We start from the raw sequence: 24,610 nt of genomic DNA, 5'->3' as shown, positions 1-24,610 counted from the left end.
TTGCTTAACACTAAGGCCATCTCCGTGTTCTTCTTTAACCAGGGCTGTATCATCAATTCAGTTCCCCCTTCGCATCTGGTCCCCTCATCTAAGGAAGAAATAAGCTCTGTCATCCTTTCTTTCTCATCAAATGTTTTTTCTTCAAAATATGCCTCTGACTTCTCTTTCTTTCAGTCTCTACCTACTGCTGTCACCTTTCTTTAAAGGCTTACAACCTTCACCCTGAATTATTACATTAGTCCTTACTGGTGTTCTGGCCTCTGGGGTCTTTGCTCTCCTGTTTATCTGTTCTCCACCTGAGTGTCCAAAGGACTGAGTAACCCCTGCTTAGAGACCTTCAGGAACCCCCTACAACCAGGGTTAAGTTTAAAGTAGTCACTTAAAAGCCCATCACAAAATGACCCTAAGCACCATTCCCAGCTATTCCAGGCCTATTCTTTCTCCCTCTGAAAAAGAAAACACTTCATTTGCACCATTTTAATAATACTCCTCACACACAACCCTATTTGGTAGTTGGGTTTTCATGGCTATATCATGTCTGCAGTATTGTAAGCCGTTCCCAGTACAGGCACACTTCATGGAAAACTTCCCTCCCCGACACACGCATAGCCACACGCACACGCACACACACACTAACTACCTTATATTCATTGATTCAAAAAGGATTTATTGAGCACCTACTATAGGCCAGGCACTGTTCTGGGTACTGGAGATCAAACAGATTGGTCCCCACAGACCTGCAGCTAGCAAGGAGGATGAAGACAAGTAAACACGTCCTTGTGTCACCGGCTGACAGAAGTCAGGAAGGAGGAGTGCAGAATATCCTAGGAGCCCAAGATCTAAGGACCGGGGAAGGCGTCCCAGGAAAAATTAGCCCAAACGGAGGCCCAAAGCATGAGGATACATGGGTCAAGTAAAGGCAGACATTGTGTTCCAGGAGTGAGAGACCTGCAGCCAGGGAACAGGCCCAGATAAAGGGCAAAAGCAGTTTGTGTGGCTGGATTTTGTGATGGAGGTGTGGGGTGGTTGACAGGGCTTAGCACACGCACACACACACACACACACACACACAAATATCTACATTTACACAGCTTACTTGTGAGACATGGAGACTTAAAGCCCCATATTTTTGCTTAAAAATAAGAATATATAGTTTTAAAATAATTTTTAAATACTAGAATATGTTTAGATTTAGAGAAAAGTTGCAAAGACAGTACAGTTTCCTGTATTCCAGACATGCCTCACCAGATTCCAGTTGTTAACATCTCACATTCCTATGGTGTTTCCAGAACATACACTTCTGAACCTTTCTATAGGTCTGTTTTCAGGATTTGTACCAGAGATTCATCTTTAACAGTCATTTTTAAAAAATTATTCTTAACTTTCTGACAGTAGACCTAAGATCAACCAATTTTGTGAAATTCAATTGTATGGCTTTGTAATGAGATTCCATGTGAAATGTTTTGGATTAAAAACAATGAAACACCATGAATTTATAGTATTTTCCCCTAGACTTTACTAGTCTTACATACAATCTACTCAGATGGACGTTTTAAAACAACTTTGAAATTATATGGCTATTTTACATTCACTATAAAGAATAAGATGAGCACTCAGGATTTTTATGGTAGCAAGAATATAAGAAAGTGACCAAAAAGTCACTATTATGGGATAAGTGACTCTAAAACAGTAATTCATATAGTTGAATTTTTAGTTTTTCTCTTACTCTTCTTTTTTCTAAAACAGTCTAAACAGTTCTGAATTTTGGTTTCAATTACTATGGCCAATCTGAAGGAAAATAAAGATTTTTTTTTGTTCTAGGTATTATTTTTATTTAACACCAATAAACATGAGAAATAATGTTTCTGATGCTATTATCTTCTTGATATCCCAAGGTTATCTTAATCATATTTATAAGATAAAGGAATAGGGCTTATTGATTTTTTGATATGTACATGTGATTACAGTAATCCCTTAAGGTTTGAATTTGCAGAGAGATAAAAAATTAAATAGCCTTTTTCCTGCTTTAAAAAAGCTACAGATTACCTCATGATATACCTAGATCTGAATTTCAAAGCCTATAATTCTTGGTAATGTGTTTATGTATTTGAAATATCTTTTTGATCTGGCGAAACCAATGCCTTTATTTCAGTTTATAGCCATAGTTCAGGGTTTTACCTGATTACCACTCGGCTAATACAAAGAATGTTTCTTGGAAAAGGCACCATACCAAACGTCTAAGTAGTGCAGTATTTCTCCTATTGATGTATACACCCGAGATGTTAAGAGGTGTGCTTTTCCCAACAGGTGTGAATTTGCTGGCTTTCCTCATCAATGTGCTTTCCTATACTGTCATGTTCTGTTCCATTCAAAAAACTGCCCTGCAGACTTCAGAAGTGAGGAGTCACGTGGGAAGAGAGGTGGCTGTTGCAAACCGTTTCTTTTTTATAGTGTTCTCTGAAGCCATCTGCTGGATTCCTGTATTTGTAATTAAAATTCTTTCCCTCTTCCGGGTGGAAATACCAGGTCAGTCCCTTCTATGATTCCCAAGCACGTTGTGTCTTCTTTCGTCCTCTGACGAGGCCAGAATACAGGGTCTTACGTGTAGTAAATTCTTCACAAATACCTGCAGCTTGAGTAATGATTTCCTCAGTGTTTATACATGCATATATATATACATATATAAATAAAATATACTATATATTTCATATATATTTGTATAAATAAAATAAATATATATGTGTATGTATATATAATTTTATTTACTTTTTACTGTTCGGGGCCTTCCTTGCTGTGCGGGCTTCTCATTGCAGTGGCTTCTCTTGTTGCAGAGCACAGGCTGTAGGGCATGTGGGCTCCGCAGTTGCAGTCCGTGGGCTCCAGAGCACAGGCTCGATAGCTTTGGTGCACGGACCTAGCTGCTCTGCAGCACGTGGGATCTTTCCAGACCAGAAATCGAACCCATGTCTCCTGAACTTGCAGGCGGATTCTTTAGCACTGAGCCACCAGGGAAGCCCTCCTCAGTGCTTTATAATCAGTATTTTAAGATAGGAATTGGATAATGGTGTAGCCCTGACTAGAATAATAAAAACACAGGAGATAGAGAAAAACTAAATCTTAGTGTCTCCCTTCCACCTGAGCTAGATAGTGGTGCTTCACGAAGGGTACAGAAAACAGAACAAAATATTTATGCCCAGCTTCCAGCTCGCCTCTGAATTCAGTCCCTAGGGACCAAGGCCTCGGTATGGGTATTTTAGAAAAGATCCCGCTGTGACTCTGAGGTGCACCCCCTGGTTAAGAACCACTAGTCTGCTTCATGACCCTGGCCCTGTGGTTGTCACACTGGGCCCTGTGGAGGCTAAGTAACAAGTGTGTGTGTGTGTGTGTGTGTGTGTGCTTAGTCGCTGTCGTGTCCAACTCTTGCAACCCCATAGACTATAGCCTCCCAGGCTCCTCTGTCCATGGGATTCTCCAGGCAAGAATACTGGAGGGGGTTGCGATTTCCTTCTCCAGGGGATCTTCCCGACCCAGGAATCAAATCCAGGTCTCCTGCATTGCAGGCAGACTCTTTAAGTAAAAAACTCCTACAACTATTTATGTCCCTCTGCCTTGTCAGATGTCTCACAAATGCCACACGACACCCACCACATGCCTTTAACCTATCAGCTTAGTCTCACGACAAGCTTTTCTGATAGTAGGGGTTGTGGTAGTTCATTAGTCGCTAAGTTCTATCTGAGTCTTTTGGGACCCTATGGTAGGGTAAGTAGCCCGTCAGGCTCCTCTCTCCATGGGATTTCCCAGGCAAGAATACTGGAGTGGATTGCCTTTCCCTTCTCCAGGGGAGCTTCCCAACCCAGGGATGGAACCTACATCTCCTGCTTTGCAGGCAGATTCTTTACCACTGAGCCACCAGGGAAGCCTGATAGCAGGGGTAGTAATCGTCATTCTTGAAGAAAGTCTAAGACATTTTAGACCATGATAGGGAACCAGATCAGGAAGAAATTACCATGAAACATTACTGGGCCACACGTTAGTCTTTCTCTACAGTTTATAGTTCAGCAGTTTGAGGTTTGTCTTGAACACCACAGTGGAACCAGGAGAGAAGTCTTTACCACACTTGACTAAGCCTCTCCTTCCTTGCCCAACTTCCCATGGTGTTGGGAAGACCTAAACCCACCCCATCCCCACCCTCCAAGAACTGTGGGGTCTTCTCCAACATGGCAGGTGGCCAATAGTACCTGGGCTTTGCCACAAAGGTAAGCCGGCTTCAGCCCTCCCATCTCAGCCCTGAGGTGATGCTAACCTTACATCATCAAGTGACCCTGAGACTAACGGGACATCTCATTCCTCCTGATCACAGCTTCCTTTAAGGACTCAATAGACCAAAAAAACAACTGTTTTTCTTCCATCACATACTCTTTGTATCTAATTTTTTAAAAATTAAGGACAAGTAATATGTAGTAATATAAAACTTCATTGAATCAATCTAAGATATGCTAAATACAAATGTTTTTCTTTCATATTCTTTCCAGTTAAAAAGAAATAAGGAAAAGAAAGAGAAGACGGGATGAAAAGAGGAGAGGCAAACATAGAAAAAGGAGAAGGGAGAGGTCAAAGGGAAGGAGGAAGGGGCAGATAAGTAGTCAGAGAAGAGATGGAAAGCAAAGCAGAAGAACAGAAAGGATGTAGGGAAGAGCGGGACAAAGAGAAGAGCAAGCAACAGTGTGTGAAGGATAAGAAAACTGTGGGATGGGGAAGCAAGGGGTTGCAGTCACAAAGGAGTGGGAGAGGAGAAGGAAGGATGCTGGTCCCCCGAGATGACAGTTCTCTGACTCTGAAGATAGGGGAGGAGGCGGCAGAGTGTGGTGGGTCTGGAGAACCACAGGGCTTAGTGCTGAAAAGGGACGTCCGCAGAGCCGGCCCAGCTCCCGGACATCAGTCATGTAAGTTATCATCAGCCCCTTTCACAGATAAGGCAGTTGAGGTCTAGGGAGCTAGTCGGTTTGCCCACAGTCTCAGAGCTAAGAAGTGTGCAAGCCTAGAATCGGGCTCTATTTGAGGAGGAAAACACACTTCATCCTAACCAAGTAAATGATGTAGTCGGCCCATCGTACCTCTGCATTCCAAATCCATGGATTCAACCAACCGCACACCAAAAGTATTGGGGGAAGATTTTCCAGAAATTTCCAAAGAACCAAACTTGAATTTGCCTTGTGCTAGCAAACATTTGCATAGTATTTACATTGTATTTATAACTCTTTACATGCAAGTACATTGTATTAGGTATTATAAGTAATATAAAGATGATTTAAAGGATATGGCCTCGAGGATGTACATAAGTTACATGCAAATGCTATGCCATTTTTTATAAGGGACTTAAGAATCTGCTGATTTTAGTATATGTCCCACCATGGATATCAAGGGACAACTGAATTCAGAAAATGCTCTGTCATCCAAAATATCTCCTCCGTTTTTGTGAGACATTTCCCTTATATTCTATTAGCCTTTGAAAGGCTTCACACAGAAGGAATTCACTGAGTTTGGAGATATATTTTTTTTTGCTCCTCAGACCTTCTGACTCCATTCTGAATATAATAGTGTAAGGCAGGAAGATCTTCAGGACTGAAATTTAGACCAAGTTCAGATCTGACTCTAAACCAGAAGATTCCTGGACACTGTCCAATTAATTGCTCTTTTTCCTATTTTTCTATAAGGAAAGGCAATAAAAACTAGAAAAGTACATATCAATTTATAGTTTATAAAGTGTGTTCACATAATGTTTCCTCCCCTGTTGATTTATGACAAACTACAGAGTAGTTACTGAAACTCAGAAAAGTTCATGTAGGACCTTGAATCCGTAGCTCCTATGCTCTTCTGGCAAAGATTTTCCATTAGATGGAACAGGTAGCCCTCTCAAAAACAGCATTAACTATAGCATGTAATGTGTTTTGTGTGTATTAAATCTTCACCTTTCTTTCACGTTTCGTTTCCTTCTCCAGACACAATCACCTCCTGGGTCGTCATTTTTTTCCTTCCAGTAAACAGTGCCTCGAACCCAATCCTCTACACTCTCACAACCAGCTTTTTTAAGGACAAGTTGAAACAGCTGCTGCACAAACATCGGAGAAAATCGATTTTCAAAACTAAGAAAAAAAGTGTGTCTACATCCATCGTGTGGGGGGATGACTCCTCTGCACTTAAACTCGGGGCTTTGAACAAAATAAACCTCGAGGACAATATAGTGAAACCAATTTCCTAGTCATGGTTTTGGAGCACTGGGCTTCAAATGGACTACCTGAAAAAGCACAGCGTTTGGAAGATGACGCCTGCAACACTTTTCATCTTTACTGAGAGCAAAAGTTGACTGCACTGGGAGCATAGTAGGAGGGTGTCAGGCATGACGTTCCGATGGCAGCCGAGGTGTTTACCTGAGGACTGTACCTGAAGGTCTCCTCACCCCAACATGCCTGCGATGCACTAATGGGCCCATAAATAGCAGGCTGATGGGCAGTGGATCTCTATCTCCGCAGCACGGCCAGCCTACCAGTGGATGCCCACCCCTTGGCCCTCCACAGTCTGCTCTTAAATTGAGTTGCACTGTCATTAAGTAAAAACACTCATGACATCTAATTCTAGCGTGGTCATAATCACATTAAGCCTAAATAGCTTTCCTTGCTTTTCCAATGTCAAATGAATCCATCAGCGTTCTGCTGAAGTGATAGCAAAAGGACTTCCACCTCAAGGCCTCCCTAAGGAGGCCAGTGGAGCGGCAGCTTTGAAAACAGAACTTTGCACAAGGTTCGAAGTCTAATATATGACCAGAGAGGCGCACTGACTACCTGGTACCATTCACCTTTTTGGCTTGTACGTGATGTCAGAAGAGCTGCGCTCTCAAAACATTTTTCTTAACATTGCCCACACCACAGAGGAAAATTGGGCATTACAACTGCCAAAAACTACATTTCCATATGTTTTAAAATATAATTTCTCTAGAGCATCATCCCTATTGCTGGCAAGTTCTGCCTTCACAGAACACACAGATAAGTGTTAAGGGGGATTTCAGAATACTGGACTCAGATATATTCCCATTGTTTTTAACAAAAAAGCTAGTAAGTTTGTGTTTTGTTTTTTTTTTTTTTTTTTTAGAAAATGAAAAGCACTTGTGAAGGCCTGGACATGTTTTTGTACTGAAAGATTATATGTGAAAAAAAGAATCAGGTAAATAAAATTCTATTTTGCAATTGTCTGTGTATTATTTTAAGTTCAACAAAGACCACATTCATGTGCTCAGTAGCTTCAGTCATGTCCAACACTATGGACTGTAGCCTGCCAGGCTCCTCTGTCCGTGAGATTTTCCTGGCAAGAATACTGGAGTGAGTTGCCACACCCTCCTCCAGGGGACCTTCCTGACCCAGGGCTCGAATCTGGGTCTCCTGTGTCTTCTGCACTGGCGGGCAAATTCTTTTCTGCTGAGCCACCAGGGAAGACCAGCAAAGACCACTGATAGGGCTTATTGACTATTAACCATTTTTTTCTCTGGCAGAGAATATAACTCAGAAACAAACACATAACCTCAGTTAACAAGATGCTTTTTACATTTTTTTTTCTTCCTCCCTTTTCCAAATCATGAAGCAGTAACTTAATTTCTTTATTTTTCACTTCCTTCGGAGTTCCTTAACGAGATGAAATGTAAGCAGGTGAGAACCCCAGACCACCTCCTACTGCATATTTATCTAGTAGCATCCATGATGAAAGGAATCCCAGAACTGATGCATCACAACTGTTTTGGTAATGTACTGTTATTATCTAATATTGACTAAAACCATCACGTGAGTTCCTTTATTTTGATCACGTGAGATATTTCTTACATCAGTAAAATCTTTCCACATTTATTCTAGAAGTAATTTCCCTACCCATCGACTAAGCTGCCCTTTTTTCTTACAGTTTCAAATTTTCCTCCTCTTGTCTCCTCACAATGATTAGTCACTTCCTCATGTGCCTATTTTATTAAATGTCCTTTCCAGTCCTTGAACATCATATGATTTATACATTTCCCAACATCAGAAGCATAAATAAGGAATAGACCCTGAGCCTTGGGTATTTCAATCTCAGCACAAATGTGTATCTCCCAATTTCCCATTCCTGAAAGGCATCAGGCATGGGCCAGAAAGTGAGGCTCTGGGAACTGTTTTTGAGTGTCTGCACTCTTGCTATTGAGCTTTGGGCATGAGGAGAAGCACAAGGGCAGATGCACCAGGGAAACTAGCAGCATATGTCAGAAAAAAATGGAAGTTATTGATGTATATTGGTCAACAGCATGCCAATTATTCTGTACTGAATATATAAACAGAAAACCATCAGAAACTATCAGAAAACCATCAGCTTTATTTGTGCTAGACATAACCTGGCTTTATAATTTTTTCCCCCAAGGGGAGGGTTTTTATTTAATTTATTTAATTTTTTTTACTTTACAATATTGTATTGGTTTTGCCATACATCAACATGAATCCGTGTTCCCCATCCTGAACCCCCCTCCCACCTCCCTCCCCATACCATCCCCCTGGGTCATCCCAGTGCACCAGCCCTGAGCATCCTGTATCATGCATCAAACCTGGACTGGCAATTTGTTTCACATATGATATTACACATGTTTCATTGCCATTCTCCCAAATCATCCCACCCTCGCCCTCTCCCACAGAGTCCAAAAGACTATTCTATACAGCTGTGTCTCTTTTACTGTCTTGCATACAGGGTTATTGTTACCATCTTTTCTAAATTCCATATATATGCATTGCTGCTGCTGCTGCTAAGTTGCGTCAGTCGTGTCCGACTCTGTGCGACCCCATGGATGGCAGCCCACCAGGCTCCCCCATCCCTGGGATTCTCCAGGCAAGAACACTGGAGTGGGTTGCCATTTCCTTCTCCAATGCATGAAAGTGAAAAGTGAAAGTGAAGTCGCTCAGTCGTGTTCGACTCTTAGTGACCCCATGGACTGCAGCCTACGAGGCTCCTCCGCCCATGGGATTTTCCAGGCAAGAGTATTGGAGTGGGGTGCAATTGCCTTCTCTGATATATGCGTTAGTATACTGTATTGGTGTTTTTCTTTCTGGCTTACTTCACTCTGTATAATAGGCTCCAGTTTCATCCACCTCATTAGAACTGATTCAAATGTATTCCTTTTAATGGCTGAGTAATACTCCATTGTGTATATGTACCACAGCTTTCTTATCCATTCGTCTGCTGATGGACATCTAGGGTGCTTCCATGTCCTGGCTATTATAAACAGTGCTGTGATGAACATTGGGGTACATGTGTCTTTTTTAAATTCTGGTTTCCTCGGTGTATATGCCCAGCAGTGGGATTGCTGGGTTGTATGGCAGTTCTGTTTCCAGTATTTTAAGGAATCTCCACACAGTTCTCCACAGTGGTGGTACTAGTTTGCATTCCCACAAACAATGTAAGAGGGTTCCCTTTTCTCCACACCCTCTCCAGCATTTATTGCTTGTAGACTTTTGGATCGCAGCCATTCTGACTGGTGTGAAACCGTACCTCACTGTGGTTTTGATTTGCATTTCTCTGATAATGAGTGATGTTGAGCATCTTTTCATGTGTTTGTTAGCCATCTGTATGTCTTCTTTGGAGAAATGTCTGTTTAGTTCTTTGATCCATTTTTTGATTGGGTCATTTATTTTTCTGGAATTGAGCTGCAGGAGTTGCTTGTATATTTTTGAGATTAGTTCTTTGTCAGTTGCTTCATTTGCTACTATTTTCTGCCATTCTGAAGGCTGTCTTTTCACCTTGCTTATAGTTTCCTTTGTTGTGCAGAAGCTTTTAATTTTAATTAGGTCCTATTTGTTTATTTTTGCTTTTATTTCCATTACGCTGGGATGTGGATCATAGAGGCTCCTGCTGTGATTTATGTCGGAGAGTGTCTTGCCTATGTTCTCCTCTAGAAGTTATATAGTTTCTGGTCTTACATTTAGATCTTTAATCCATTTTGAGTTTATTTTTGTGTATGGTGTTAGAAAGTGTTCTAGTTTCATTTTTTTTACAAGTGGTTGACCAGTTTTCCCAGCACCACTTGTTAAAGAGATTGTCTTTTCTCCGCTGTATATTCTCGCCTACTTTGTCAAAGATAAGGTGTCCATAGGTGCATGGATTTATCTCCGGGCTTTCTATTTTGTTCCATTGATCTATATTTCTGTCTTTGTGCCAGTACCATACTGTCTTGATGACTGTATACTACTGCTGCTGCTGCTAAGTCACTTCAGTCATGTCCAACTCTGTGCAACCCCATAGACAGCAGCCCACAAGGCTCCTCTGTCCCTGGCATTCTCCAGGCAAGAACACTGGAGTGGGTTGTCATTTCCTTCTCCAATACATGAAAGTGAAAAGTGAAAGTAAGTCGCTCAGTTGTGCCCAACTCTTAGCGACCCCATGGACTGTAGCCTACCAGGCTCCTCCATCCATGGGATTTTCCAGGCAAGAGTACTGGAGTGGGGTGCCATTGCCTTCTCCAATGACTGTATAGCCTGGCTTTATTATATCACCTTGTTTTATTCTTGCTTTATATCTGATTAAACTAGCCTATTCCCATCAGGAAAAGACCCCGATGCTGGGAAAGATTGAATGCAGTAGGAGAAGGGGGTGGCAGATGATGAGATGTTTAGAGAGCATCACCGACTCAATGGACATGAATCTAAGGAAACCCTGAGAGATAGGAAAGGACCAGGAGCCTGGCATATTGCATGGGGTCGCAAAGAGTCAGATATGACTTAATAACTGAACAACAACGCCCATCACAGTTGCTGAAATAGCTTAAATTAGGGATATCAGAGCTTTTGTGTAAGTAACAGTATCACCTCGCCCCAAACTCATCTTGCACCCCAATTCTGTAGCTTCATCTACTGGTCTGTGTAGCATCAAGGAGCCACAAAAGCAGACCCATCCCTCCAACATTTGTCTCCTAAGGATGACTTTGTTGCCAGATCAAGTAAGTATTTGGTCATTTGCTACCTATCTACTCATGACACGTTTTTAAGATTGTGTCTCATGCCCCAGGTAAATCTTCTCCTTGCTTTAGCATCCTCAGGTTCATAAGCAGAGATCCAAAGAGTGCACATGTTAGAGGTGAGAAACAGTAAAGATTTCATACCCATCATATCCACCCTATCATGTGATAAATACCCCAAGGGAGTCTGAAGGAAATGTATCTTCCAAAACTAACAAGGAATACATGTAAGACGTTATTTCTCTTTTATTTTTGCAGTGTGACATAAACAGGCATACAGTTCTATTTAATAAATAGCCTTAGGCAACTTTACTCAAGAAACAAAACATTGAAGATAAGAATTTGTGTTTTTACTTATTTCCTTATCCTGGTGAGTAACAAAGAGTGATTACAAAGCTCTCTTTATGTGTATGTGTTTATTTATGTATGTATCTGTATATCAGTTGTCTGATATCATATTTATGAAAGACAGAAGATGCATATTTAATAATGATAGTGTTTATTTCTGAACCAGGAAAATGAAATGAGAGGGTTCTCCTTTTAAATGGCTTTTCAGTGGGAGATCTCAGAGTCCTTGAGAAATACTTCCGAAAGCCCTGTAAGCTAATTGAAACCTATTACTCAATGTATTTCATCACACTCATCTTCAGGATATTTCTCCACATGACACAGACAGAAGAAATAAGTTGAATAAAGGAAGAAATAGCGAACAAAAAGGCCAAGTGACAAACCTGCAGATCCGGGAGAGGGGACCTTCTGCTGTCTGAACAGCCTGGTCCTAACCCATGGTGGCACTCGTACCTCTAGGACCTAAGCAGACTCATAATGAACTTGAGTTATAAACTCATAACTACTTTATGAAACAGAAGAAATTATTCCTGGTCTATATGGAACCCAGTAAAGCATTTACTCATTTAGTTATTCTCTAAATTCATGGTTCAAAGGTGTTTGATTCAGTATAGGTTTCATAATGAAAGACATATACTTTCTAGACAAAGATAACACACATTTAATACAAGGAAAAACAGTATCACAAGTGAGAGGACTGGCACCATAATTCCAGGTCACCCATCAACTACTTACAGGGCCTCAGACAAATATTTTTCAATCTCTTTCATTCTATGTAACCAACTTTCCTTAAGATTATATCACAGAAGCTGATGTCTTGTCCCATTTCTGGAAAGGTCTGTTGTGTAGATTAAAACATATGCTGAAGATTGGTGTGGATTAAAAATCTCAAAGTTTACACAAAGTTCAAGGATTATTCAATTCTCAATTTCCCCTTTCTCATGAAGAATCAATGCACAGAGCACCCGTGTTCTGAAATCCACCCCTTCCAGTGAATTTCCTTCCAGGAAGCTTCTCTTCTGGAAAAAAAGACTGAAGTGAAGCCTCAGACATTGAAGCTTCTTCTAACAACACAGCAGTAAATACAACCTAAAAATTAGGCAGCCGATTGCTAGCAGAATCCAGAAATGCAGTTCAGTTCAGTTCAGTCAACCAGCAGTGTCTGACTCTTTGCAACTGCAGCATGCTATGCTTTCCCTGTCCCTCACCAACTCCTGGAGCTTACACAGACTCAGATCCGTTAAGTCAGTGACGCCATCCACCATCTCATCCTCTGTTGTCCCCTTTTCCTCCCATCTTCAATCTTTCCCAGCATCAGGGTCTTTTCAGATGAGTCCGTTCTTCACATCAGGTGGCCAAAGGATTGGAATTTCAGCTTCAGCATCAGTTCCCCCAGTGAGCACCCAGGACTGATTTCCTTTAGGATGGACTGGTTGGATCTCCTTGCTGTCCAAGGGACTCTCAAGAATCTCCTCCAACCCCACAGTTCAAAAGCATCAATTCTTTGGTGCTCAGCTTTCTTTATAGTCCAGCTCTCACACCCATACATGACTACTGGGAAAACCATAGCCTTAACTACATGGACCTTTGTTGGCAAAGTAATGTCTCTGCTTTTTAATATTCTGTCTAGGTTGGTCATAACTTCTTTTCCAGGGAGCAAGCATTTTTTAATTTCATGGCTGCAGTCACCATCTACAGTGATTTTGGAGCTCCCCAAAATAAAGTCTCTCACTGTTTTCATTGTTTCCTCATCTGTTTTCCATGAAGTGATGGGACCAGATGCCATGATCTTAGTTTTCTGAATGTTGAGTTTTTTTAATTTCTGAATGCCAACTTTTTCACTCTCCTCTTTCACTTTCATCAAGAGGCTCTTTAGTTCTTCGCTTTCTGCCAAAAGGGTGGTGCCATTTGCATATCTGAGGTTATTCATATTTCCCCCGGCAATCTTGATTCCAACTTGTGCTTCATCCAGCCAAGTGTTTCTCATGATGTAGTCTGCATAGAAGTTAAATAAGCAGGGTGACAATATACAGCTTTGACGTACCCCTTTTCCTATTTGGAACCAGTCTGTTGTTCCATGTCCAATTCTGATTGTTGCTTCCTGACCGCATACAGATTTCTCAGGAGGCAGGTCAGGTGATCTGACCTGTCTTCCCATGTCTTGAAGAATTTTCCACAGTTTGTTGTGATCCACACAGTCAAACGCTTTGCATAATCAATAAAGCAGAAATAAATGTTTTCTGGAACTTATTCACTTTTTTGATGATCCAACGGATATTGGCAATTTAACCTCTGGTTCCTCTGTCTTTTCTAAATTCAGCTTGAACATCTGGAAATTCACAGTTCACGTACTGTTGAAGCCTGGCTTGGAGAATTTTGAGCATTACTTTACTAGTGTGTGAGATGAGTGCAATTGTGTGGTAGTTTGATCATTCTTTGGCATTGCCTTTCTTTGGGACTGGAATGAAAACTGACCTTTTCCAGTCCTGTGGCCACTGCTGAGTTTTCCAAATTTGCTGCCATATTGAGTGCAACACTTTCACAGTATCATCTTTTAGGATTTGAAATAGCTCCACTGGAATTCCATCACCTCCACTAGCTTTGTTCATGGTGATGCCTTCTAAGGCCCACTTGACTTTGCATTCCAGGATATCTGACTCTAGGTGAGTGATCACACCATTGTGATTATCTGGATCATGAAGATCTTTTTTTGTATAGTGCTTCTGTGTATTCTTGCCACCTCTTCTTAATATCTTCTGCTTCTGTTAGGTCCATACCATTTCTGTCTTTTATTGTGCCCATCTTTGCATGAAATGTTCCCTTGGTATCTCTGATTTTCTTGAAGAGATCTCTAGTCTTTCCCATTCTGTTGTTTTCCTCGATTTCTTTGCAATGATCACTGAGGAAGGCTTTCTTATCTCTCCTTGCTATTCTTTGGAACTCTGCATTCAAATGGGTATATCTTTCTTTTTCTCCTTTGCCTTTTGCTTCTCTTCTTTTCACAGCTATTTGTAAGGCCTAGTTAGACAGCCATTTTGTCTTTTTGCACTTCTTTTTCTTGGGGATGGTCTTGACCACTGCCTCCTACAGTGTCAGGAACCTCCGTCCATAGTTCTTCCAGGCATTCTGTCTATCAGGTCTAATCCCTTGAATCTATTTGTCACTTCCACTGTATAATAAGGGGTTTGATTCCACTGAATGTTCTAGTGGTTTTCCCTACTTTCTTCAATTTAAGTCTGAATTTGGCAATAAGGAGTTCACAATCTGAGCCACAGTCTGCTCCTGGGTTTTTGTTTTTTTTTTTTTTGCCAATTGTATCTTTGGCTCCATCTTTGGCAAAGAATATAATGAATCTGATTTTGGTATTGACCATCTGGTGATGTCCATGTGTAGAATCTTCTCTTGTGTTGTTAGAAGAGGGTGTTTGCTATGACCAGTGTGTTCTCTTGGCAAAACTCTATTAGCCTTTGCCATGCTTCATTCTGTACTCCAAGGCCAAATTTGCCTGTTACTCCAAGTACTTTTTGACGTCCTACTTTTGCATTCCAGTCCCCTATAATGAAAAGGACATCTTTTTGGGGTGTTAGTTCTAGAAGGTCTTGTAGGTCTTTATAGAACCATTCAACTTCAACTTCTTCAGCATTACTGGTCAGGGCAGAGACTTGGATTACTGTGATATTGAATGATTTGCTTTGGAAATGAACAGAGATCATTTTGTCCCTTTTGAGATTGCAACCAAGTACTGCATTTCAGACTCTTTTATTGACGATGCTGGCTATTCCATTTCTTCTAAAGGATTCTTGTCCACAATAGTAGATAAAATGGTCATCTGAATTAAATTCACCCATTCCAGTCCATTTCAGTTCACTGATTCCTAAAATGTTGATGTTCACTCTTGCCGTCTCCTGTTTGACCACTTCCAATTTGTCCTGACTCATGGACCTAACATTCTGGGTTACTATGCAATATTGCTCTTCACAGCATTGGACTTTACTTCCATTACCAGTCACATCCACAACTGGGTATTGTTTTTGCTTTGCCTCCATCTCTTCAGTCTTTTCTGGAATTATTTCTCCACTGATCTCCAGTAGCATATTGGGCACCTACCGAACAGGGGAGTTCATCTTTCAGTGTCTATGAATGCAGAGATCAGGGTAATTAACAAGCAAACCTAACTACAAATCATAGACTGGTCTCTTCACATAAGTGTAAAAGTAGGTCTATTGTCACCTGTATTATCCTCTGAAACAGACATAGATGCACTGGGATGTTCAGCCCTTAGGACTCGGTATACTCCTAGGGAAAGCACTGTTAGGATAAAGAGATTATGACTTATTTAATTCCCCCACGGAACCAGCTTAGAACATGTGGTTCTTGATCCAGGATTGATCTCTACCTCCAACTTTGCACTCATAAACTGACTCCTTGCTAGTCAACAATCTCTCCCTCCTTCTGCTGGCTCTTCCTCCTCAGCTGGTAATGCTCCTAATTCTCAGCAATAAGAAAACAGTCCTCCCACCCTGTACCTTCCTTTAGAATTTGTCTTCTCTTTATGGCTAAACGTTTTGAAAGAATGGTGCATTCTTGGTCATCAGCATCTCACCTCCTATGACTTCTCAGCAACTGACCTCCACCTTCCCCACTCCACTGAGCTGCCCTCCTGAAGATTGAATCACCATATTGTCACATGAAACCAATATGAGGTTATGTCAGCTACGCTTCGGGGCTTCCCTGGTGGCTCAGACAGTAGAGTCTTCCTGCAATGGGGGAGACCTGGGTTTGATCCCTGGGTCAGGAAGATCCCCAGGGAGAAGGAAATGGTAACCCCACTCCAGTATTCTTGCCTGGAGAATTCCATGGATGGAGGAGCCTGGCGGGCTACAGTCTGTGGAGTTGCAAAGAGTTGGACATGACTGAGTGACTTCACTTTCCTTTTCCCTTTTCAATTATGCTTCAATGAAAATGTCAGTAAGTTACTTTGTTTTCATTGAAGTGTATTTGATTTCCAACGTTTCAGGTGTCCAGGGGTCTCTGGCTCTTCCACCACTTCCTGTGCAGGCCACAGGGTGAGAGGGGAGGAGGGTTTCTGTAGCAGCTCCGGGTGACGGTGTCTAAAACTGCAGGGTGACTGACTCCTCCCCAAATGGACTCTGTCCACAGGAGAGAGAAGAGAAAGGCAGGCCAGCAGATCAGTTGCCACTTGGCCTCCTCCAGTTCACTGCTCCTAGGAATATGGCCCTCCATGGCCTACATCCAGAGACACCCCATTTGGCCAAGCGGGTCCACCTGCCCAGCCACTCTCCTTGGCTTGCTCTGAAGCCATGGCATTTGCACAAACCTTGCACTTGTCCTCATCCTCCTCTGCCTTGCATCCTGCTTTCCTCAGCCCCCCTGCTCTAGGGTTGGCTTCCTAGCAAAGCATCAGCTCTTAAGCCTTGATTCAGGCTCTGGCTTTTCTAGGGGCTCCAGGCTAAGACATCCCACAAACCAGCAATTCAACTTGCAGGTGTTCACCCTAGAGAAACTGCAGCACGTGGGCACAGAGAGATGAATACAAAGATGTTCAATGTTACTATGTGTGTTCAGTATTTGCATTTGCATGAAAGCAGAGGCAATCTAACTGTCCTGTGGTAGGAGAATGCATAAACAATGATAATTAAAACAATTCTTATACAGCAGTTAAAGTGATCTCATGTATCAAAATAGAGAAATGTCAAGAGCATAATACTGATTAAAAGCAAAATTATGAAAGATAAACAGTGTAAGTTATAAAAGATGAACAGTATAATATTTACCCAAAATTTTAAAACACAAAACAATGTATCCCTTTACATATTTAAGCCATGGGAATGATATTCTGCAATTTTAAGAAAGGATTTACCACTGGGAAAGAGAGAAAAAAATTAATCTGTCTTTAACAGTCGTTCTTAAAAAAGACCTAAAGCAAGTATCACTAATGTGATTATCTGTTTAACTTTGCCAGTGTATACATTGTTATCAGTTATATTAGTTCATAAACCTTTCTGTGGCTCCACCATCTTTTTTAAAACTTTATTTATTTCTTTACAGTTGCTCTGGGTCTTTGTTGGTGCTTGAGGGCTCTCTCTAGTTGCGGTGAGTTGGGTCTGCTCTTCACTGCGGTGCAGGGGCTTCTCGCTGTAGGCAGCGGCTTCTCTCGTTGGGGAGCCTGTGCTCTAGGCACTTGGGCTTCAGCAGTTGGCAGCACGTGGGCTCAGTAACTGGGGCACACAGGCTTCAGTCGCTCCGCAGCAGGTGAAATCTTCCCGGACCGGGGATCGAACCTGTGTCCCCTGCATTGGTAAGCAGATTCTTATCCACTGTATCACCAGGGAAGTCCCCACCATCATTTAGAATGAAAATGTAAATGTCTCAAGCCCTCATCCTGCATATCACGGCATTAGCATGTCCAGAGGTCTTGTCAATCAAGCTTTCTTTAAATTCTCAGGGGATTTATAATTGGCAAAGTCAGTTTGTCCTTTGTGAGCCCTTTCCTTCCCCCTGACCCCTTGCTCTGGGCTTCCTCTAGCCTCGGCTGTCTGGACCAAAGGCCTTGGTCCTCCCACCCACACAGGTGCAGAGCAAAGGGATGTTGTAGGCAAGACTGGGTTACCCCTCAACTCTGTGCATCATGGCTAACACAGGGCTACTTGTTTGCAGACTTAGAGCTGAGGATAATGAAGACAGATTGCAGTTCAGTCAAAAAAAGAACTTGAATAAAATGTGTCTAAAACTTCATTCAGCCATTTCCATCCCTGCATTTAGGTCCACACTGTCTCCATCTTTGGGGGCTTTTCTGTTATACACACACGCATGCATGCACATATACCTCCTCCCAACCCTGACTGCCAGCCTTCCATCCCATAAATTCTGTTAACCCCTTCTTCAGAAGAGTTTTGTTTTTTAACCTTTGCCCCAAACTGAGTTTCAAGCCTACCCTTGCTTATCCAAAATTTGAATCTACATTGCTAAACAAAGGGCCTTTTATTTAAAGTCTCCACCCTTTGGCTGCACAAAACAGAAGGAAAAGCTTTAAAATTTTCAGTTTTCCTTTAGCATGAACAAATTTTATGAAAAATAGCTTCCCCCTACAAGTCTTTCTGAAAACAAAAGGAAAACAGTATGAAAATTCACTTCATATCTGTTCAAAATAAGTTTGCAAGCTTGGTGAAACTCCCCCATACCCAATTCAGCCCCCCTACCCATATATATAAACACTAGAAGCCCTGAAATCTAGGTCCATTTAGTACAGGGGCAAATGCTTCATCCACCTTAGTTGACACCAAAGAAATATCTGTATTATGGCCCAGTGTTAGAATGACTGTCCATAAGGATGATGCCTTAGATGTGAATAGCTTTCCATATTTTATGAAGAACTTTTATATAGAAAACAATCTCTAGAGAAATATATGTGTGTGTTAGTCACTCAGTGGTGTTTGACTCTTTGCAACCTTGTGGCTCAGATGGTAAAGAATCTGCCTGCAATGCAAGAGACCCAGATTCAATGCCTGGGTTGGGAAAATCCCCCAGAGAAGGGGATGGCAACCCACTCCACTATTCTTGCCTGGAGAATTTCATGGACAGAGGAGCCTGGCAGGCTACAGTCCATGGGGTTTCAGTTCTACTAAAAATTATTTGTGATCCCTTGTATATTTCTCTGGGCTTCCCTAGTAGCTCAGATGGTAAAGCATCTTCCTGCAATGCAGGAGACCTGGGTTTGTTCCCTGGGTCAGGAATATCCCCTGGTGAACGAAATGGAAACCCACTAAAGTTCAGTTCTCTCAACACTGAATATTATTCTTTACACCCTACCAAACTGTATCTAATCTTCTGTCACCAAGAAAAGATTAGTATAAGAGTTCTATAGAAATGATGCTTTTGAACAGTGGTGTTGGAGAAGACTCTTGCGAGTTCCTTGGCTGCAAGGAGATCAAACCAGTCAATCTAAAGGAAATCAGTCCTGAATATTCAATGGAAGGACAGATGCTGAAGCTGAACTTCCATTGGCCACCTGATGCGAAGAACTGACTCATTGGAAAAGACCCTGTTGCTGAGCAAGACCGAAGGCAGGGGAAGAAGAGGACAACAGAGAATGAGATGGTTGGGTGGCATCATCGACTCAATGGACATGAGTTTGAGCAAGCTCTGCTAGTTGGTGATGGACAAGAAGGCCTGGTGTGCTGCGGTCCCTGGGGTTGCAGAGTCAGACATGACTGAGTGACTGAACTGAACTGAACTGACTATAGAAAGGATCAAGTGAAAAGAAATATAAACGATTTCAGAAGGAATTCATTCCAAAGTTTTAGCTTTGATGGATAAATGGTTACCTAGAATAGTGCCTGGAGAAGGCAATGGCACCCCACTCCAATACTCTTGCCTGGAAAATCCCATGGACGGAGGAGCCTGGTGGGCTGCAGTCCATGGGGTCACTAAGAGTCGGACACGACTGAGCGACTTCACTTTCACTTTTCACTTTCATGCATTGGAGAAGGAAATGGCAACCCACTCCAGTGTTCTTGTCTGGAGAATCCCAGGGATGGGGCAGCCTGGTGGGCTGCTGTCTATGGGGTCGAACAGAGTTGGACACGACTGAAGCGACTTAGCAGAATAGTGCCTAATGCATAGTAGGTGCTCAAGAATTTGTTGAATGAATGAATGAAATGTGTATATCCTTGGCTGCCTGAAATCACTATTTAGTTATCCAGAATGACTCAAGGGTTTTAGGTGGCTATAATGATGTTATCCAGGATGCTGGGATGTATGAACACATCTCCCAGCATCCTGGATAAATGAAATTTTCTGGCCCTTATTTTACTTATATATATATATATATATATATACCAGCTGAGCCACCAAGGAAGCCCTATACATATATATATATAAATTTCTAAATATATATATTTATATAAATTTATAATAAATTTCTAAGTTTATGTATAATTTCTAAATATATATATATTTCTAACTTTCTAATATATATATAATATAAATTTCTATCTCTATTACTCTCTTCCTTGCCTACATCCTTGGTCTTCAAAGCCACATTAGAAGGTAAAGATTGTCAGTATACAAGAAAACATACACAGGGATATGTCTACCTAGAGGAAGACCCTGAGATTCCGGTAAGAGTTTTTCACAACTTTGTTACCTACTGAATAGAGTACTTGTTGTGTAATTTTCGGTGACATCAGACTTTCTTAAAGGAGCGAGCTTATGTGACAACCTTCTTCTTGGCACTGAAGATGAATGTGGCTGTGCAGAACACAGAGATGATAGAAGGTGAGTAAAGCCCTTGATTTTGATTCACGATATGGGGAAAATTTGCTCAGAGAATGGAACCCATCAGAGAACAGACCTCAGAGTCCCAGGCTAGGAAGAGACTTCCCAATGGCTGAGCAAACAGCAGAGTTTTATTTGGCAGAATTTGCTTCACAGAGTAAGAGAAGAGAGAAGGGATTCAAAGAGAAAGAGTGAAATCAGGTTTTAAACTTTTATACAAATACTTGTCAGGCTTGAAGCACAGAGGAGAGTTTAGAACACTAAACCAAAATAGAAGCAATGTCTAACAAAAATGCCAGAGTGTTCTTAAGTCATCTGCAAAGCACATTCAAGAGAGGAGAGAGGTCTTTGCAAGAAAAGACAGCAATCCCTGAATGGGTTCCTGGTCTATGACCAAGCGAAGCTTAGAAAATACACCAAATACTGAACTTGCATGATTGTGTTGAATTAAAAACTTGTTAAATGATTCAAACATCTTATGACAAGTGAACACGAATCCAAAGAAACAAAATTCCATTAACTCAATGCAATTTTGAATCAGCAGATATTAAAATTCAATTTAAGAATTAAAGATTTTGTAATAGCCTCTAGCAAGAAGATAAGGGCTTTCCTGAGGCTGGATTCAGCCTTCCTCGATGTCCACAGCTGCTGAATAGCGTCCTCTTCTAGGTCTATTCCCCATCTCTCTAAACCCCATCTCATGGCTGAGACTCAACAGGCTCACTTCCAGGTTGACAGTGATGCTGGCAAAGCCACAACTGGTGGTTCGTCTTCTCAACAATGTAAGTAATATCGCACAAACTAAATTATGGCAACATTGAGAGAACAAACAAAAAAATGCAAGCCACCCACAATCCCACAACTTTAATATAATATGACTTTCATTTATTTATTTTCTGGCCCTTATTATGTTAATATATACATTTCCATCATTTCAAAGCATATGTATGTATGATTACATTGTGCTATTTTTCCAAGAGTGTAAAATCTTTTTCATGTTCCCTAGTTTTCATAATTGCTGTTTTTTCTATATTAAGATGCCTGATTTTCCACTGAAGTATTAATCCTAATTGATTTAACCACTTCCCTACTGTGAAACATTTTGGTTCTTTCCAACTGTGTTTATTCATTTGGAAAGCATGAAGTGCCTTTTATGTGGTAAACACTGCACTAAACATCAGAGACATAAATAGTCCCTGCTCTTCATAAATTCAGGAGGAAAGAAATACGGTCATTGAAGGGGAGACCTGGAACCACACTGCCTGGATCCAGAGCTCCCGAGGCATTGGTCCTGCATCCCAGCTCACTTCTCCCTCTACCTGATCTGCCTCCTCCCACTCCCTTCCACAGGTGTCAACCCCGAGTACACCCTGACGAATCCCTTCAACTATACTCTGTCTCAGAGTCTGCTTTCTGAATACACCAACTGGTGAAACACCATAAGAGGAAGATGAGGTTGCCAGACCCTTGGGTAGAAATGGAATGTGAATCTCATATCAGGCATCAAAAGACCTGGTTCAAGTCCCAGATCAGCCACAGAGAAGCAGTGTGATCATTGTTTTTTTTTTTTTTTTTTAAATTATTTATTTTAATTGGAGGCTAATTACTTTACAATATTGTAGTGGTATTTGCCATAAATTGACATGAATCAGCCATAGGTGTACACATGTTCGCCATTCTGAACCCCCCTCCTACCTCCCTCCCGATCCCATCCCACTGGGTCATCCCAGTGCACTCTGTCTCATGCGTTAAACCTGGACTGGCGGTCTATTTCACATATGGTAATATACATATTTCAATGCTATTCTCTCAAATCATCCCACCCTTGCCTTCTCCCACAGAGTCCAAAAGTCTGTTCTTTACATCTGTGTCTCTTTTGCTGTCTTGCATATAGGGTCATCGTTACCATCTTTCTAAATTCCATATATATGTGTTAATATACTGTATTGGTGTTTTTCTTTCTGAATTACTTCACTCTGTATAATAGGCTCCAGTTTCATCCACCTCATTAGAACTGATTCAAATGCATTCTTTTTAATAGCTGAGTAATATTCCATTGTGTATATGTACCTCAACTTTCTTATCCTTTCATCTGCTGCTGGACATCTAGATTGCTTCCATGTCCTAGCTGCTGTAAACAGTGCTGTGATGAGCATTGGGGTACATGAGTCTCTTTCAATTCTGGTTTCCTTGGTGTGTATTCCCAGCAGTGGAATTGCTGGGTCGTATGGCGGTTCTGTTTCCAGTATTTTAAGGAATCTCCACACTGTTCTCCATAGTGGCTGTACTAGTTTGCTACCAACAGTGTAAGAGGGTTCCCTTTTCTCCACACCCTCTCTAGCATTTATTGTTTGTAGACTTTTTGATAGCAGCCCTTCTGACTGGCATGAGATGGTACCTCATTGTGGTTTTTATTTGCATTTCTCTGATAATGAGTGATGTTGAGCATCTTTTCATGTGTTTGTTAGCCATCTGTATGTCTTCTTTGGAGAAATGTCTGTTTAGTTCTTTGGTCCATTTTTTAATTGGGTTGTTTATTTTTCTGGAATTGAGCTGCATGAGCTGCTTGTATATTTTTGAGATTAGTTCTTTGTCAGTTGCTTCATTTGCTACTATTTTCTGCCATTCTGAAGGCTGTCTTTTCACCTTGCTTATAGTTTCCTTTTTGTGCAGAAGCTTTTAATTTTAATTAGGTCCCATTTGTTTATTTTTTCTTTTATTTCCATTACTCTGGGAGGTGGGTCATAGAGGATCCTGCTGTGATTTATGTCAGGGAGTGTTTTGCCTATGTTTTCCTCTAGGAGTTTTATAGTTTCTGGTCTTACATTTAGATCTTTAATCCATTTTGAGTTTATTTTTGTGTATGGTGTTAGAAAGTGTTCTAGTTTCATTCTTTTACAAGTGGTTGATCAGTTTTCCCAGCACCACTTGTTAAAGAGATTGTCTTTTCTCCACTGTATATTCTCGCCTCCTTTGTCAAAGATAAGGTGTCCATAGGTGTGTGGATTTATCTCTGGGCTTTCTATTTTGTTCCATTGATCTATATTTCTGTCTTTGTGCCAGTACCATATTGTCTTGATGACTGTAGCTTTGTAGTATAGCCTGAAGTCAGGCAGGTTGATTCCTCCAGTTCCATTCTTCTTTCTCAACATTGCTTTGGCTACTTGAGGTTTTTTTGTATTTCCATGCAAATTGTGAAATTATTCATTCTAGTTCTCTGAAAAAAATACCGTTGGTAGCTTGATAGGGATTGCATTGAATCTATAGATTGCTTTGGGTAATACACTCATTTTCACTGTATTGATTCTTCCAATCCATGAACATGGTATATTTCCTCCATCTTTTTGTGTTATGTTTGATTTCTTTCATCAGTGTTTTATAGTTTTCTATATATAGGTCTTTTGTTTCTTTAGGTAGATTTATTCTGAAGCATTTTATTCTTTTTGTTGCAATGGTGAATGGAATTGTTTCCTTAATTTCTCTTTCTGTTTTCTCAGTGAATAGATACAAGTGTGGGATATAAAATTAACACACAGAAATCCCTTGCATTCCTATACACTAACAATGAGAAAACAGAAAGAGAAATTAAGGCAGTAGGATGTTGAACAAGCTTCTTACTCTTTTGAACCTCAAGTGTTGGTTAAGACAAATGTAATTCCTCCCCATCTATCTTACACAGTTATGGTCCTTAGGACTTAACAGTAAGATAATATATGTCTTGGGAAAACATGCTATGGAATGTAAGAGGTTCGATAATTTGTTATTCAATAGATTCTGGAGTTGTTCTTTTCTTTGCTTATTATTTAAGTTTATCCTTCTCAGCATTAAGCCATTCAGATTGCTCTAGAAAAATATTCCCCTGGACTATTCTCATAGGTGGTTAGAATTAACTCTTCAAGGCTCATGTGCACATGAATGTTCAGTTGTGTCTGACTCTCTCTGACCCCAAGGACT

The 24,610-nt window shown here is 41.0% G+C and overlaps 1 protein-coding gene across 1 annotated transcript in view; it reads left to right on the top strand.

Moving 5' to 3' along the window:
• RXFP2 (relaxin family peptide receptor 2) overlaps positions 1 to 6,549 on the top strand; it is a 59,853-nt gene extending 53,304 nt beyond the window's left edge. Inside the window, exons 17-18 of the mRNA XM_040266720.1 lie at positions 2,308 to 2,526; positions 6,000 to 6,549. Coding sequence (XP_040122654.1) covers positions 2,308 to 2,526; positions 6,000 to 6,259 — 479 coding nt within the window. The 3' untranslated portion in view covers positions 6,260 to 6,549. The remainder of the gene's footprint in view (positions 1 to 2,307; positions 2,527 to 5,999) is intronic.
• Positions 6,550 to 24,610: the final 18,061 nt, after the last annotated feature.

Source organism: Oryx dammah, unplaced genomic scaffold (genome assembly GCF_014754425.2).
Source record: "Oryx dammah isolate SB20612 unplaced genomic scaffold, SCBI_Odam_1.1 HiC_scaffold_24, whole genome shotgun sequence".
NCBI lineage: Eukaryota > Metazoa > Chordata > Mammalia > Artiodactyla > Bovidae > Oryx > Oryx dammah.
Note: the sequence above shows the minus strand (reverse complement) of the source record. Positions and strands in the feature narration are given on the sequence as shown.